The sequence below is a fragment of the Periophthalmus magnuspinnatus genome, chromosome 15 (genome assembly GCF_009829125.3).
Source record: "Periophthalmus magnuspinnatus isolate fPerMag1 chromosome 15, fPerMag1.2.pri, whole genome shotgun sequence".
Classification (NCBI taxonomy): Eukaryota; Metazoa; Chordata; class Actinopteri; order Gobiiformes; family Gobiidae; genus Periophthalmus; species Periophthalmus magnuspinnatus.
The window spans coordinates 28,634,898-28,652,687 of NC_047140.1; the positions used below are offsets into that span (position 1 = coordinate 28,634,898).

At 39.7% G+C, this 17,790-nt stretch overlaps 1 protein-coding gene across 1 annotated transcript; it reads right to left on the minus strand.

Annotated features, from left to right (window-relative positions):
- Window positions 1–276: 276 nt before the first annotated feature.
- On the minus strand, window positions 277–15,423 carry LOC117382239 (sialin-like). The gene is made up of 11 exons (XM_055227188.1): window positions 15,317–15,423; window positions 13,571–13,767; window positions 13,003–13,236; window positions 12,813–12,900; window positions 12,523–12,609; window positions 12,283–12,401; window positions 9,968–10,129; window positions 8,743–8,875; window positions 4,139–4,286; window positions 3,963–4,053; window positions 277–408 (listed from the first exon to the last, which is right to left on the minus strand). Exons 1-11 carry the CDS (start codon window positions 15,420–15,422, stop codon window positions 277–279), a joined length of 1,497 nt encoding a protein of 498 aa, XP_055083163.1. The 5' UTR covers window position 15,423.
- Window positions 15,424–17,790: the final 2,367 nt, after the last annotated feature.

Here is a 17,790-nt window from a genome sequence, read left to right on the forward strand (position 1 = left end):
GGGAAAGTGTAAAATGTCAGTATTTCAAAGTTTGACATCCATAATGGGCATTTCTGTGAACTTTAACTCATCCAAGCGGCAGCCTTTTACAGTCTGGGTTTATTTTGATTCGGCGTCCAGCCTTAAATCATTAAAAAAAAGAATAATGATTTAGGGCTCTCATTGGATTCCCCCGAATAAGTAAAGATAAATAAATAATACTAATAAACCCGTTTACTCTTGAGATATTCACAATATAAAATACCATTAATGCAAACTGTTGTATTTCAATAAAACCTAATTTCCTCCCTCAGTCTTAACTGCCCACGGCTGAACAGAACCTTGACCAAATGCCGTGTAAAACGTTGCCCCAAACATGTTGATGGCAGCAGCAATGTAGAAGACAGTCTGCCATTCCTCCATGGTGTTCTGCAAAACATACACAATAGATCAATATTAAGGAAAATCAACTTTTTTGGCCCTTACATGCCTTTTATTGTGTATTTGGGGCGTCTAGAAGTGCAGAAAAGCTGAAATTAATCACTTAAGTAGAGGCAGAGAAAGATTTATATTCATTTTGCAGAGTATTTTTTCCAACCTGTTTGGATTATTCACATTATCTGTTATGTATTTCTATGTGTCACATCACACCAAATACAGCGGAGCCTCCAAACAAGGTCAAGGACGTCCGGCGCAACAGTTTCCGCGGCCGCCATGTTTTTTTTCTTTCTTGGTAGCGATTTTGTAATCCAAGCTCAAAGACGTCCAAAGTGTGAGTGGATAAGTCAAAATGCTCACTTTTTGGTTGTGTTAATTCATTACACCAACTTCCTGCTGAACCACTGAAAACGGCACGGTTAAGTTTTATTTTCCGTGGGAATGTACCGCTGAATGTGGGGAAAGTCCTTCATTAACCTCCGTCAATACCAAGAAGGATTTGCCCAAAGACTACACATTTGATCGTTCCTTCAGTCTATGGAGATGGTGGATATAGTGGAGCGCTAAGTCCTACTTAACGCTTAAATAGCATTACATTGTTTATTAGAGCTAGTTTGATTGTGCTGCTGTCTAGTGTCCTGCTAGTGACTATGGTAGTATTAGCATAGGGCGTCTGTCTAATCCCTCAGTCGTCCAGTTCTGATCCATAGTAAAAAATCCAAAGTTAAATCCGTCAACTGGATAAAAAGTTGTATTGAGTTGTGTAAAGTATTGATCTTATTCTGTTCACCCCCTTTTTCCACTAAATGCTACTAAATTCTTTGCGGTGGTACTTTTGGTTAAGTGAGAATCTTGTTCAATTGAATGAAGAATTTGAGAAAAGTTTTACTGCTAAAATATGATATAAAGTAGGTTAATTTGTGTAAAATGTTCAGTGTTCGTGTGCACCAAGTCAACACTGCACCGATTCTCTGGGGGTTTAAAACAGCTCTGTAGTCTCTACAGAACGTATTTGCTCTTGAGATCAGCAGCCCCATGCAAGGGGGCAGTTTTGTTTGGTTAAGTGCAAAACCAACCATGTTTTGTTTTGTTTTTTTAATCATGCTCACAGTTGAAAAACATAAAAATCATTGGTCTCCCTACTCCCAGTCTGTCACAGCTAAACTCTAAAGCAGTGGTTCTTAACCTTATTGGAGGTACTGAACCCCACCAGTTTCATATGCACATTCACCGAACCCTTCTTTACTGAAAGATAAAAAAAAAAAAATTCAAATTCAAGACACATGTATGTTTTACTGGTGCACAAAATAAATCGTGCATTAACATCACTGTGTTCAAAGAATAAAACCAATACAATGCATAAACTCACAACAAATTACATACATACCTTTTCACAAAGACATGACCTTTTTTAACTCTACCACACTGAAATTATTTAAATTTTGTATTGTATTATGTCTTCCAATAATGAACTTATTGTATTTATGCTTTTTATTATTTTTTACATTTTAACACACACCCATCATCTAATTTTCACCAGACTACAATAATAATGGATATTTACTGCAGATCAGTGTGACTTCTGTTGTTGCCTTTGAGAGACCAGGTCAGAAATGCAGGGCTTCACCTTGGCCACTCTCATGTCATTTTCACAGCAAAGTCTGTTCCTTTTCTTAGTTTTTATGTCGTTTTATGTTTTTATGCTGTTCGAAGTGACAGTATTCAATGACCAACACACACTGAGAGGAATCTGTATCTGCTCACCCAGCTGCTCTATTACTGTACATTTATATCATATCAAAACACAATATATAATGTGTTTTTGTAAATAAAATATATTCAAAACAAGTGGTATGAGTCAAAATAAATATATATTTACAAACCACACACTGTAAACAGTGAACAAACACACACTGGAAACTAAGAACACACTGTACATGATTGTACAGTGAGACAGTCATTCTGTGACAGAGGCTCAGTGGTTAGAGGAGGAGGATCGAGTCCCGCTCGGACCAACTTCTGTCATTGTGTCTGATGGATTCAAAATATATATTCAAGTTATATTATGTTATCTCACTGTTCATTTTAAAGGTACTGTAATGTAATGTTCACTCTTTATTAGTCATTACTATTAGTTATAGTCAGTTCACTATTTTATTTAGTCATTATATTCAATTATGTAAACTATGTAATCTGCACTAATGTTTGTTCTCCTTAGGCAAGACATTTCACCAAAGTGGCGTGTGAGTGAATGATTGGTAGTCGGAGGGCGGGGCGCAGATTGGCATTAGCTAATGCTAATGATTACACATAATACACATTTGACCCACAATTAAGTCAATAGCAGAATAAACCACACTTACCGATCAGGAACAGCATCCAGTCCATCAGCACATCAGGTCCTCTGCTCCTGAGTCCATCATGATCTTCACTCGGCTCCATGAACCGCTCCAGGTCCAGATGCCTCTAGTTTAACTTGTACAAACATCCACAGTGTCCTCGGTCACGCACTTCCTTTGTTTTGTCCGTTTCGTCATGTTTAAAACGCAAAACTGTTGCAAAACAGTGCGTAAAATTACGCGCGTGGATCTTTGCCCGAGGTCGGGCCGTCGGAACGTTAACGTTAAACACTTAGAATCATTAGAGAGTTTTCAGTCCACGTCGGCCACATCGGCTAAAACTCTGGGAGCGGGACATGAGGACACGAGGACATGAGGACATGAGGAGCCTGTCAATGACGTGATAAACTGCGCAGATACGTCTGTGAATCACATAATTGTCTGGAGCAGCTCGTCCCCGGTCACACTCACTGACTCACACTGAAAAGTAGCGCAGAATGAATTGTTGTGTGTTTATTTTATTTTCAACTCCGGTTCGATTTTTTTGTGCGCAGCGCAGATTTTCTGTGCGCGGAGACCGTGTCCGCAGTGCGCAACTGCGCACGCGCGCAGTTTAGAGGGGACAGTGTTCGATAGGCACAGCAAAGGATGCATTTGTCGAATTAGGACACGGCCAGAGTCTGGAGACGCTCGCAGTCCGCGAATCATATGAGTCGGGTGCGTGTCTTGACCTCCGCCGAACCCCTGGGGCTGACTCACCGAACCCCGAGGGTTCGATCGAACCCAGGTTAAGAACCACTGGTCTAAAGCCATTACTCGTACAGCACAGACAATAACACAGGACCACACTCATCCACTGCACCGTTACTTTACTCTACTGCCTTAAGGTCGAAGATACAGGACTCTCAGATGTAATAAAGCACGTTTCAAAAATAGTTTCATACCCACAGCCGTTATTAACCTGAACAATCTATAGACCACGAAACTCTGATTGTTATTATGCACTTTTATAATGTCATTTACTTGCCTTGGGTCTGTCCAATGTGTGTGATGTGTTTGTGTGGTATTGTATGTAAATGGCGTGTTTCCCTGTGTGAACATGACTGTGAAGACAAATTTCCCCTCAGGGACAATAAAGTAAATAACTAACTAACTAAATAACTGTTACTTCTAAATCTAAATGAGCACATATTGTACATTTCTTACATTTGCAGTAAGTGATCTTGCTATAACTGGTCCAACCATTCCAGGAATAGTGGCAAAAGTGTTGGTGATTCCGAAAATAATTCCAGCAAACCTGCAATAAAAAAAAATTGTCAAAAGGTGAAAAAAGTTGACATGTAAACCCATTTAAGTTTATTAGTGTCAGCACAGGTTCTTACAGTGGAGCAATGTCCAGATGGTTGATGTTGAAGCCAGATGCAGTCACTCCAGTCAGTGACGTCGAGATTGTCAGAAACGTCACAGCCAATATGTAATTACAGCCTGTATATCCTGCTGCCACCAGGAAAATGGCCGGGCCAATCATGCCTATTGGAAAAAGATGATGTAGAGGACACAGTCAAATCAGTTTTTTATAGTTTAGTTGATTTATGCAAAAGATTCAATAGATGATTTCCTTTTTAATGCAGTTAATACACACAAACATTATGGGGGCATTGGGGAGTTTAAAATATTCCACTGACAAAGGTGAGAATCAACATTATGATTTACTCGTGTGTTTTGCAGTGACACTACACATTTTTCCATTTCTGTATAAAATCTATTTGCACCATCAGCGTTTCATAGTTTGGTTGGGGTGTGACTTATTCTCAGATGTGGCTTGTTTCTCAGTGTGACTTCTACTTCTGGATTTGTTCAGAAGCAACACCGAGGATGAAGAATTCAATGGATTTATTGATTTGGAGATTTGAGATCCAGAGTAAACTTGCTGCTTGTTTTTTCTGTTTTATTTATCTGATTAACTGTTAATATCTTACGTTAACAAACCAGACACGTGTTCAGTTCTGTCTGTGCTTCATGTATGAGTTCATGTGTGTGTGAGGTAACGGTTGATTATACACATTACAGTTCACTCATTTGACCACTAGATGGCGCTGGTGTGTTTGTAATACCTATAAGAAAATTTACTTGACTCGTTTTCTTTTACACATTTCATATTTAATTTCCCCTTATTTATTTTCCCCTTTATTTATAAGACCATAAAGACGATAATTTTTCATTTGGAACAATATTGTAAATGTTACTTTATCATAAGTCTAGTTTAAGGTCGTGAAAACTATTTTCTGTTTTCCGTTTCAGCCTTTTCAGCCTTTTTGCTAATGCTAAGTATTAGCGTAGCGTATCTGATTAACTGTTAATATCTTACGTTAACAAACCAGATGCGTGTTCAGTTCTGTCTGTGCTTCATGTAGCTGAATAAATATAAATGTGTTAGTGTTAGCGTGATGTACTGATATTCAGCCTGTTGTTCTCTATTTTATTGTTTTTATTATAACTTGCCTTTAAAGATAAAATGTCCGTTCTTGGTCTCGGATTTTGTAAAATAAATTTCCCCCAAAAATGTGACATATAGTCCAGTGCGGCTTATATAGGTTTTATTTCTTTATTATTACGCGTTTTTTCACTGGTGTGACTTATACTCCAGAGCGATGTATATTTCTTTTATCTTTATTTATACAGGGGAACCCAATGAGAGCCCTTGGACTTTCTTTCATGGGTGGCCTATTTGAAATACACTACAAACAGAAAAAAAATAAGTTTGTTGCTGCTATTCCATAGCCTCATGCAGTCATGGCCCAGTCTATAAACAGACCAGAGGGCCCCCAAGAGCCCAAACATTTATATTGAAAATAATGATTGGAAAGTTTTTTCTCAAAACTAAATGTCACTCGGTGTTTATACTAGTCTACATATCCTTCTGAAAATGATGAGATGTGTTTTATTTCCAGTAAATAGACATGTGCTGCTACATTTTATGAGTCAGGCAGTGGTGTGGACAGCTAAATGTGAAGGACCCCTCCCCTCCAGGTGCACTCTGGGAGCACTGAGGCAGAGGGACATTTGAATGGGTGTTTTACAAACTAAAAGACTAAGTTAGTGAAGTTGAGTTTATCTAAAGTACAGGACAAAGCATGAAGAGCCCAAGAGGACGATGGATTTGGACTTTTCAGAGAAGACTCGAAATATGTCCCACTTTACACCAGTGACCTGCAGATAAAACAATGAGGCTGGACGTGTCTAATTCTACAGACAGGACACACCTCAGAGGGACAGAGGACAGACAGGACACACCTCAGAGGGACAGAGGACACACCTCAGAGGGACAGAGGACAGACAGGACACACCTCAGAGGGACAGAGGACACACCTCAGAGGGACAGAGGACACAGGTGAGTCTGTTTATTACACTGGCTGTTTTTGGTTGTGTCTGATCCTTTTGTCTCTAAACATGAGATGATGTGAGTGAAGTTAAAGTGTCACTGTGTCACATTAACAACGTTGATTAATTTTTATAAGATTTTTACTGTAGAGCCACTTTTTTATCTTAGAATTCGTATGTTCTTATCTGAAGTCATTGTAGTTGTGTATAATTCCAATATCATTTATTTAGATAAGCACCAGGCTTTAATATTAACCACTTCCTCTTTGCAGACTGCGCTCCGAGCTAACTGCTAACGAGCTAACTGCTAACGAGCTAACTGCTAACGAGCTAACTGCTAACGCGCCACTGTTTGCATAACAGTGAGTGTTGTGTTACTTTTACCAGGCCACACTTTGACACATACGGACATGCGGCTCTTTTAAAAGCTCTGGACTCGCTCTATTCAGTCGTTAAATTTGTTTGTCAGTTATAATAAGTTCCACTGCAGCACAAGCAAATAATCACCAGCGCCACTTAGCCACATTAGCATGCTACTATCGTAAACACAAACACTGGGCTGATCTTCTGTGAAATGTTAAAGCCTTTAGAGTCCTAAATATTTGTATATTCCATGTGACAGTCACGTGTCACAGCTGCAGTGAATGTGCAGCTTTATGGTCCTCACAGGACAGAGCAGCTCTGTGGAGAGACGAGCTGTGAATCAAACAAGAGGCAGCACAGATACAGTGGTATCGGCTCTTGGTATCGGCAGCCCATTGACGAGTACGAGTACAGGCACTCGATACTGGTGTCAGTATCTGTACATCCTCCTCATGAATATGCTCATTTACCTGAAATCACAGCATTCAAAACCAATATACAATAAAAAATAATGTGATCCTAAAATATTTTATTTAATGTTCAGTCCAAATTATGTGATGATTATAAATCTGATGTTATGTTCAGGCTGTTTCTCTTTTGCAAAAGTTAACCTGGAAGTAAGTGTACCCTTGTTTTACATCATTTGGCTCCTCTATCCAATTCTGCATTTTATGACATAAAGAATAGATAAATGTAAGTAAGTGTTTAGTCAACTGGAACACATTTAAAATGCATCAGAAACCAAGAAAAAAATGTCCAGAATTTAAACATTTCTCTGGCAGACCCCCCTTCCTCACACGTTTTTATACTGTTTTACTTGTGGTTATTGCTGTTGTTGTGAGCTGAGCCTCTAGAATTTGCAGTCTCTTTATCAGTGGTTGTGTTGTTGTCTTAATTTTGTCAAATATGAATATGTGACACTGAAGTGGCGAGGGCCCCTAAGGCCAAATTCAGTTTAGGGCCCCCTAAAGGCTCGGGCCGGCCCTGATTTCGCACACTGTCTCACTCTTGGTTCACTTTTATTAATACAGTGTTTCGGTCCCTTCCTAACTGAGGAAGGTCAGAGCGACCGAAACATTGTAATAATAAAAGTTTAAAATTTTTTAAGTAGTCCCTTGTACATAAATTTCATACAGTGGTGTTCTCTTCTAATAGACAATGACGGCCAAAAGGATAAATTTTTGTCAAGCCAAAACCCAAGACATTTATAAGTGTTGACTCTTTCAATCGATACACCATTTAGTGTATAAAGATATGTAGCTTAGATATTACTTAAGTTTTATTGGCATTCAATGACAATTTAAGATTTATGAAGGAATTTTGTATTTAATTAAAATCTTGCTGTTTTAAAAACGCCTGATACAGACTTGCATACAAAACAGGATCACCTTATGGCACTCCTTTACTTAAAGTTAGAACATTTGAAAACACATTGGCTACTACTGGCTGGGTTCTGTTTGAAAGATAATTTTGTAACCAATTATATTTAGCATTGTTAAATCCAATCTGCTTCAGACGCTTCAAGAGAATTACATGATCCACTGAACCAAAAGCTTTAGTCAAATCAGTAAACAGAGAAACACAATCTTGTCTGTCATCAAGGGCTGTGAAAACGTCATTAAAACATCTGTGGTTGCAGTGACAGTACTATGTCCTTTTCTGAAACCTGATTGATAAGACTTCAAAATTGAGCATTTATTTAAATAAATTATAACATGATTTGCAAGTTGGAGTGGGCATTACAAAGCCCTGATCTCAATTCTATTGAAAATTTATGGGCACACCTGAAAAAGCTTGTGCGAGCAAGGCGGCCTATAAACTTGGCTCAGTTACACCAGTTCTGTCTGGAGGAATGGGCCAAAATTCCTGCCAACTACTGTAAGAGGCTCATGGAAGGAAATCCAAAACATTTGACCCAAGTCATACACATACTAATGAAATGTATGTAAACTTCTGACTTTGTAGAAAAATTGTCTAAAAAAATCCTTCTCTCATTATTCTAATAGAAATAATTTTGGTAAACCTAACTGACCTAAAACAGGAAAAGTTTGGTTTGATTTCACGTCAGACAGTGAGAAAAAAATGCGTATATGTCTTTTTGTATAGTGAATGTAAACTTCTGGTTTAAACTGTATTTTTTTTACAATTTACAATAGCTGCATAAAATATATTTATTTTCTCTGTGCTCTAGTCTGTGCCAAAATGCCCTCGCCATGGTGCTCTGTGACAGAAATGCACTTACCCACTAATGTAAAGGCTTTCCGGACCCTGACAGTTGGACAGTGGTGTGTTTCTCTCAGGTAATCAGCAAACTGCCCACTGAGCACAGATAATATGGCACTGCCGATGTAAGGCAGAGCTGACAGAATACCGTTCTAAAAAGGATATAAACATCGTCAACTGTTATGTTCTGAATAAACTGACAATACTGCATATGTTTAAGCAGAGAACTATACTCTATGGCAGTGGTCCCCAACCTTTTTTGCACCACGGACCAGAATAATGTAGGTTTTATTTTCACGGACCGGCCTTCAACACGGGGCAGAGAAATATGGCAAAAATAAGTTAAGTGCATAAAAAATACAACTCACCAAACCGCTGCATCAGTGGGAGGTCTGCGCTTGTTTCTTCTTTCCTTCTTGCTCAGGTTTGTTTCTTTCAAAAAACTGTAAATCTTATCTTTTAATACCAGGTGCTTATTCTCCATGTGACAAATCAGTTTTGAAGGTTTCATTGCCTCATTTGCTTTTCCTGCATATTACACAGAGCGGACTGTGCGTGAGACTCACCTGTAGTGACAAACCCATGTTTTAAGTTGGACTCCTTACATTGTCTGTTAAATTTAGCTTTGTTTTTCTTGGAGGACGTAGGCTCCTCTTCTGGCTTTTCCCCTTTGTTAAAAAGGTCTCCAAAGACTTTTGTTTTGGCTCATTTTCTCTTGCTTGTGGCTCTACTTTTGGGCAACATGTCTGGTGTGTTATACGTGGTACGTCATCGTGGAGGATAAGAGCAGATAATAAACTTGCCACTACACCAAATAGATGTCTGTGGCGATTTCCTATCAGGATTTTCATTATATATCTACGGACAAACTTATTAGCGCGTCATGAGGGACGGGTGAAAGTTACATCAGAGAAGATGCAATCGCTGATAAATTATTTACCGTTTTTGTGCGGCCATGTAACAAATACTTAACGGACCGGTACCAGTCCCCGGCCCGGTGGTTGGGGACCATTGCTCTATGGGTCAAAAATAAAATATCTGCCAATTGGATAAAACTTCACACAATAGAAGAATTCATGAATAATTTAAATTGGATTAAGATTGTAGTGTTGGCATCTGTTACAGTTATCTTTGCTTTAGTTTATAACTGACTGAAACTCAAGGGCCTACACACATAGTCCTGAGAGGTTTTGATTTGTAGAAACTTACACCATGTAGCTATAATCTGGAACTCACTCACTTACCTGTTGGATACTAAATCCAAGAACATCTTTCATGTAAGTTGGCTGCAGTGTGAGGAGAGTGTAAAATGTCCAGGTGTAGGAAAAGTGAACCACGACAATGGCCCAAAGTGGCACTGACGTCAGTATGGATCTCCAGGGAACCTGGTCTGTGGAGGTGGACAGCTTTGCACAACAAAAACACGATGTTAACACAGTGGTTTATTATCAGGTTTAAACATAGACTGTATATATAAATGGACATAGCTAACGCGCTAGCCACTGTGTTCCAAATAGGAAGTGAGCATGGGTGCGCTTCTGGCTCCATCGAATCTGACTCCATTTCACTTTACATTGAAAATTTGTCACACCACACAGTGTTCGTGTTAACCCGATCTATATGACCCTGGTGTTTCCATTTGGATATTTTGTCTGTGAATCAAGGTATGAACGTTAATAACAGACAAATCAGGCGCCTTCTTTCCCCGATGTCACTCCCGTTAGCATTAGCAACAGGTTTGATTGACAGCGTTGTTAAGGCCCCGCTCCTTGCTAAACCTGCTGTGTGGACAGGAAGGGCATTACCTTCAACACCCTCGCTCCGGATTGGCTCTTTGGTTGCTATGATACTCACGGTCGAAATTCCAAATGTGTAACTCTGCTCCAAACTGGCCCCTATAAGAGCTAGCGTCAACAAGGTTCATTTGACTGGAGCCGAACGCTATAGGTGACGTCAAGCTCACGTATTCTCTTCGGCTTTTTTGTTCAGCATGGCAATGGGGATATGCATGCCAAATTTCAAATGTTTGTAACAAGTGAGTACAATTCAAACGTTTTAGGGGGCGCTGTGGAGCAATGTAATGTTTGACATATGTAAATTTGATATCTATGCACTCAGATCAAGATTTTGAACAAAATGTATATTAATGCCGGGAAATAGGACACTGCATGTGTGAGTTACGGGCCATTTAAAACTTCAAAAAACGTTTTTTTTTCTTTGAAGGCTGGCCACACCCACATTTTATAACTTAAAAAAATTCAGGAGAGTAGACTATATTCCCACATGGGTCTAGTTCATTTTGACCAATTTGCAAGTTTCTTGAATGAAAATCCAAGGCGCAAAAAAAATTCAAATGTGAGAGGTAACATTTTGAAAAAATGGGGTTCCGCCCACAATGGCCGACTTCCTGTAGGGTTTAGGGTGGGGGTCATAATATAATTTTTTACTTGTCTTGACATGTTCTATGTTTGTACCAAATTTAATTTGTCTACGATGAAAAAGGTCTCTCATTGACGTAATGTATTTCAAATTTTGAGGTGGTGCTATTGAGTCATTTTAAAAGAATCATTTTTTTTAACTTGAATTTTGGGTACAATAAAATTGACTTTTCGTTAACGTTCAGGGGGTCAAAAATGACTTCAATCCGACAAGAATAATAATAATAATGGAATTTTTTTTTCAACCCATTATTTTTCTCCTAAACCATAACAGCTACAGTCATGTGACTTTCTCACATTGTGCCCCGTCACAAATAAGGCCCCTGTGAATTTTTTCTGAAGTCCACGACAAATCGATTGTCTTCTACGAATTTTTGAAAATGAAATTTGAAGAGGGCGCTAGAGAGCCATTTTGTCAGAGAGTGCCTTAATTTGCATATCACTGTGTTCAGCTCACAAATGTGCATAAACGCTGTATTAGCGTTTTCCCAACAAAAAATGTGTGAAAGAGAAATATTTTTTTGAAATATTCAAAAATGTGTGATTTTGTAGAAAATTCACCCTGACCACACCCAAAGTCATAATCAAAATGTAATTGATAATCTTTAATCACACATGGGTTTAGTGGGATTTGGCCAAATTTGAAGTGTTTGTGATGAAAACTGTGCGAAAAATGTCCTGAATGTGAGGGTGTGCACTTTTGTCGTTCAAGGGTTCCAATATGGCCGACTTCCTGTACGTTTTAGGGCGGGGCCATAATATCATTTTTGTCATATCCTGACATGTTCTATATTTTTATTTGAGTTTCAGATTTTTACGTTGACTTTTTTCCAAGTCGGGCTCCCATCGGCCCCATGAAAATCAAAGTCTGAGGTGGCGCTACCGAGTCGTCTTTCCTTATTTTTTCTCGGGGTTTTTTGTGACAATTAGAGCTCGTCGAGTTCTAATTTTTGACACCACTCACTGCCATGTTGGGGCGTGTTTACTACTTGATTTTTGCCATTTTCCATGCTCCGGACACGGTTTTAATGAGTCCCTCGCTGGGACGTTGTCCCAGGCTCGGGCCTAATAATGTTATATTATTATCATTATTATTATTATCAATATACATGTGTCTTTACCTCATTCTTGAGTGAGGAGATTATGTACAGTCTCTCTTGCTCTGAAATCCTTGGATGATCACTTGGACTATCTGAAACAAGCAATGCCCACAAGACAAACCACAGCAGTCCAACAGCCCCTGGAAACAAACCAAACGTTCAGAATCACTGCCCTGAATTGTTGCCGCCCTCTGTTTATTTAAAATAAATAATAATGATGCATATTAACTTATGTATTAAAAAAGTCCTGTTGGAATTTACCAAATAAATAGAAGACATAGGTCCAGTCCAAGTAAAAGGAGATTTCACCAGACAGTAGAAAACCTACAACTGTTCCAAGTTTGGATCCTGCAAAAAACAGAAGTGAGTGTTTATGATCATATAGTGATGGTCAATCTAGTTTCCTGTTCATTAAATTGGTTTGTACATAGATGGGCCCATATTACCCTGTTTTCTGATCTATGTTTATAATGTCACAAAAGTAAATTTTGCATAATATAGGACCTATAGAACATGCTAATTAAACTTGTTTATTGGCCTCTGTATCTTACCAATATATGAAATAGTGAACAGTCGACTTCTCTCCAAAGGTGGGGCCCATGCTGCCCACATAGTATACGTTGCAGGAAAGCTTAGTCCCTGACAACAAACACAATATTACAGTTAGACAATTCTTGTGTGACTTTTAACAGCGGCTTACATCAAGCAAGTCCTATAACTGCCTTCCAAAGTAAATACTACCTGTCCTGCTCCCTCCAGTACTCTCACAGCAATGAGGTAGCCAGCTCCCCAGTCAGCAGCTACAGGTGTGAGCAGTGTAAAGAGGACAGATCCCAAAACACCAAAGCCTAAGACCCACTTGGGTCCAAAGCGTCCTGCGAGATATCCTCCTGAGATCTGGGTCAGGATGTACCCATAAAAGAAGGAGCTGAGGATCCAGCCCTGAGTTTTAGGATCCCAGTCATAAACACTGGCCTGCAAAACACAAGTAAAGAGAATACAACATGTTTATGAGAGCGTAAGTAAGACGACAAAGATTCAGGCTTTTTGAGGTCTTGTGTTTATTCCTGGTTGCTCCAAAAATATTTTGGTGTAGTTTTTATTAACTCTAGGTGAACCCAGGGGCAGTAACCGATTTAGATTGGTCCATTGGTGCTTGTTTCGTTCAGTCAGTCATTGTACACATAGCAGACCCCCCCTGCCCCTGGACCTGGAGCCGGACCTCCCCAGCCCCACCCCACCCTGCCCACAGACCAATATTTGCTTACTTTCTAACTACTTTTCTGACTACACATTTGCTTGTACTTACTCTGTGGTTGTGTTTGGGCCGTGGAGGCTCAAAATGTGCAGGGCACACAGAGGTGGAGTTAGTATTGGTGTGGTGGTTGGTGTTGTTGAGCATGTCCACCATCGCCACACTGAGGTTCACACGTAAAGAGTAAACCACAAAAAAGCCACACAAAGACAACAGAGCCAGACCATAGCGGGCAGAGCAGCACACCGGGGCTACAGGCAAATAACAACAATACACTGGGTTATTCAGATTCAACACTACGATGGATTATAAGGGTCAGGTTAAAAAAATGGGGCTCATTGGGCAGGACACAGACTGTGCTCCGAGCCGCAAACAGGTGGAGTCTCAGTGCATACCCATACTCCGCTCCACTTCTAAACATGGCAACTTTGAGCACAGTCACCGTTCAAAGATGTGTTCGTTGTGGATAACTTCAGCCCCTCATTATGGGCTTGTGGAGCCGTGCGCACCGGGCAGCCCTGGTTTTACGCACCAATGATAATGTAGCAGTGGCTCTTGCCCTAAATCTGGATAAAATTACATCTTGACTTTGACAACTTTTATTCTTTTAAAATTACAACTGTATTCTCATAAAATTGTGACTTTATTTTTGTAAAATTAAAGTTCTCGTAGCCCCCGCATAATTGTTTTTCTTTTGTAAGTGACCTTTATACTCCGTCGTACTCAGTCGTACAATACAGCCAAGTAATAATGACATGTTGGTCTGTGTAGACCCTCAGTCGTCCAGGACTGATCCATAGCAAACAACAAAGTTTAAATCTGTCAACTGGACAAATCGTTGTAGGAGTGAAGACATTTCACTGCTCATGAAGCTGCTTCTTCAGTTCTGGTCAGAATGCTGCTGGACACTGCCTTATATCTATCTGAGGGGAGGAGCTAACCCCACTGAAACTGTAAACCGCTATTGTTTCCAGTTTCAGCAATAGATCTAAAAAACAGGACAGCAGGGAATCTAAACCTAGAAGGAAAGGTGTTACGATACTTTACACTGCGAGTGTGTCTGAAAAATGTCAGACAGTATGAGATTCCTGTCTTTTTCAAACCCACAAACACTTGAAGGCAAAAATTGGTTCACCCAAAGGACAAAACCCAGAGCCATAAACAAAGTAATGTAGTCTACTCCATTCAGTGTAGTGAAGAGTGCAGTGAGCGTTACACTGGAGAAACGAAACAGCTACTCCATAAGAGGATGTACCAACACCGGCGGGAGAGTTCCTCTGGACCCCAGTCCGCCGTACATCTCCATCTCAAAGGCACTGACCACTCCTTTGAAGATAGTGAAGTTCCAGAGAAAAGAAATGGTTTGAGAGGAGAGTTAAAGAAGCAATTTTTGTTAGGAAAGAGAATCCTTCCTTAAACAGAAATGGAGCCTGAGACATAATCTCTCCCCCATCTACAATTCCATCCTCAGACCCAGAACAATGAGAACGTTAGCAGGGTCGTTAAGGGCTGAATATGGTAGTCTCAGCTGAAACTGGAAACAATAGCTGTTTACAGTTTCAGTGTGGTTAGTCCCTCCCCTCTAATAGATGGAAGGCAGTGTCCAGCAGCAATCTGACCGCAACTGAAGAAGCGGCTTGGATGAGCAGCCAAAATGTCCTACAACGATTTTTCCGGGTGACAGATTTGAACTTTGTCGTTTGCAATGACATGTTGGGTACAATTACATGCTTTTTTAAATCCATAAAACAGCTGTGCTTGTCCAGTCAGCATGCAGAGCAATAAGAGGAGTTCCTTTACCTCTTTGGACTAGTCTTTCTTTCTCTCCATGGAGCTCCTGCTTGTCCCTCTCTCCCTCTGATCCGGACTGCTTCATTTTGTGTCGTTGAAAAGATTTTAATACCATATTATTGAACTAAACAAAGTCAAAAAACTGTCAGCTGGTCACACGATCACCTGAGTCTAATAGGAGGCAGAGAACAAATAACTAAAGTAAACCCGGATGGTTACGTGGGCGGGATGAGTTTGGGATGATCCAAATTTGTCAAATTGACCACGAAGCTCCTTAAGCCAAAACAGGATTGTGTGATTGCGTCACAGTCTGCCACGATAAGGACTGTCCGAATAGTTCTGAGTTACTTAAATGTCTCCAGTGTTTGTGCATGAGAGAAACTGCTGCTGTTGAAAAAACACTGTGACTCTGAAAACTTTAAACATGAGCCACCTACAAGAGTAAGATATGCACCATCCACTGTACAGACTTATCCCCTGTCCTTAGCCTCTGTCCTCAGCCTCTGTCCTCAGCCTCTGTCCTCAGCCTCTGTCCTCAGCCTCTGTCCTCGGCCCTAACAAATATTACACCAAACCCTGTCCTTTAGTCCATGTGCGGCCATAGTGCGGTGCAGGGGCTCCATCAGTGGAGTTTATGTAAATGAGCCATGTGGTTTTAAGTCTCATTTCTATAAACGTAAACGATGTGCACAGATCTCCCTTTATGTCATTATGTAATCTACAGATGAAGCGCACAGAGCTGTCATGACCCTAAACGCTTTTATTTTCACTCTTATATAAAGTTGGGTTTATCCAGACAGTCGTTTTGTTTTCATTGTAGTTCATTGTCTCAGACAAACTCTCTGCAGAGATCGTCCGTGTTCGGAGACATTCGGGGAAAATGCAGTGTTTTGCTCATATGTATAACTCTGTGTTACTCTACTCGCTCTGTGTCATGATATTTACACACACTCGGTGCATGGTGTTTAATCGTGTTTAATGAGTATTTTCATGATTGATTAATCTGCTTGAAAAGGTCATAAAATAAAGAATAAAACTCACAACAGTTTACATTAACATTTCATTCGTTTTTAGGACAGTGGCTACATGACTGAAGTAAAACTGCGAGGCACCATCACTGTAAAATCATGTAAACATAATATTTAAAAAGTCATTTAATAAACTGGCAAAACTAGACATTTGTCAAGGCACAATCTATAAATGCCACCCATGATTTATGGAATAAAGGGTTTTACAATCAGGATCTCACTGGTACAATATTAAGATGTGATTAAAAGTAACAATTGTGTCCTGTCAACTGTAATAAATCATTAATGTTTATTCTTGATTCCTGAGGATTGAAACAGGGTGCAAAATCCTGCATAAAAGCTCTTGGTCACAGACTCAAGTCTTCTTTTATTTGGTTCCCTTTTGTAGTGTTGACATCTGATTCATACAGAATATTTTTGAATTCCCAATTGAGAACAGGCCAATGTGATTGGTTTAAACGACAGTATTGATAATAAGTGCAGTTACATATCCTTCTTTCATAGTACAATTAATGGTTAAAAAAAATCAATAAAAGGCCAAGTATTTGTGTGCACAAAAACAGCAACTTTACAATGGCTTATTATGTTTTCACAACACATACTCCCTAGAAACCATGCACAGTAACAAGCTAGCACTCTTGCACTTACTAACTTTTTAGGCAAGGCAAGGCAAGTTTATTTGTATAGCACAATTCGTACACAAGGTAATTCAAAGTGCTTTACAGAATAAGAAAGTCATTAAAATCACACAAATCAAAACATAAATAATCACAAATAATCATCATAAAATTAGCATTAAAAGAGAAGAGTGCAGAATAAAAACCTTTCAGTCGTATGCACAGCTAAACAGAACTGTTTTGAGCCTGGATTTAAATATTGTCAAAGTAGAGGCCTGTCTTACATCTTCAGGAAGACTTTTCCAGGTTTTAGCTGCATAAAACTGAAACGCTGATTCCCCATGTTTAGTCCTGACTCTGGGCACCAGCAGGAGGCCGGTCCCTGAAGTCCTCAGAGTGTGAGATGGTTCATGTGGCACTAACATGTGAGAGATGTACTTTGGACCTAGGCCATTGAGAGACTTGTACACGAGCAGAGCTGCTTTAAAGTCTATTCTTTGAGCTACAGGAGCCAGTGACCTGAGCACAGGGCTTATGTGCTTGTATTTCCTGGTTCTAGTCAGGACCCGAGCAGCAGTGTTCTGGATGTACTGCAGTTGTGTTAAGGCTCGTTTGCAGAGGCCAGTGAGCAGGACGTTACAGTAGTCTAACCTACTGGAGACAAATGCATGGATAAGTCTCTGTAAGTCTGACTTTGACAGTTTACCTTTGATTTTTGCTATGTTTTTTAGGTGGTAAAAAGCTGCAGATGTTATTGATTTGATGTGGCTGTTAAAGTTCAAGTCTGAGTACATTATTACCCCTAGATTTCTAGCCTCATTTGAAGGTTTTAGAGAGA

Coding starts and splice junctions, on each gene's coding strand:
- LOC117382239 (XM_055227188.1), bottom strand. CDS start 15,422: ATGGTATTAAAATCTTTTCAACGACACAAAATGAAGCAGTCCGGATCA. Junction 13,768..15,316: donor AGAAAGACTAGTCCAAAGAG/GTAAAGGAACTC, acceptor ATTTGCCTGTAG/CCCCGGTGTGCTGCTCTGCC. Junction 10,130..12,282: donor TCTCCTCACTCAAGAATGAG/GTAAAGACACAT, acceptor TGTTGTGCAAAG/CTGTCCACCTCCACAGACCA.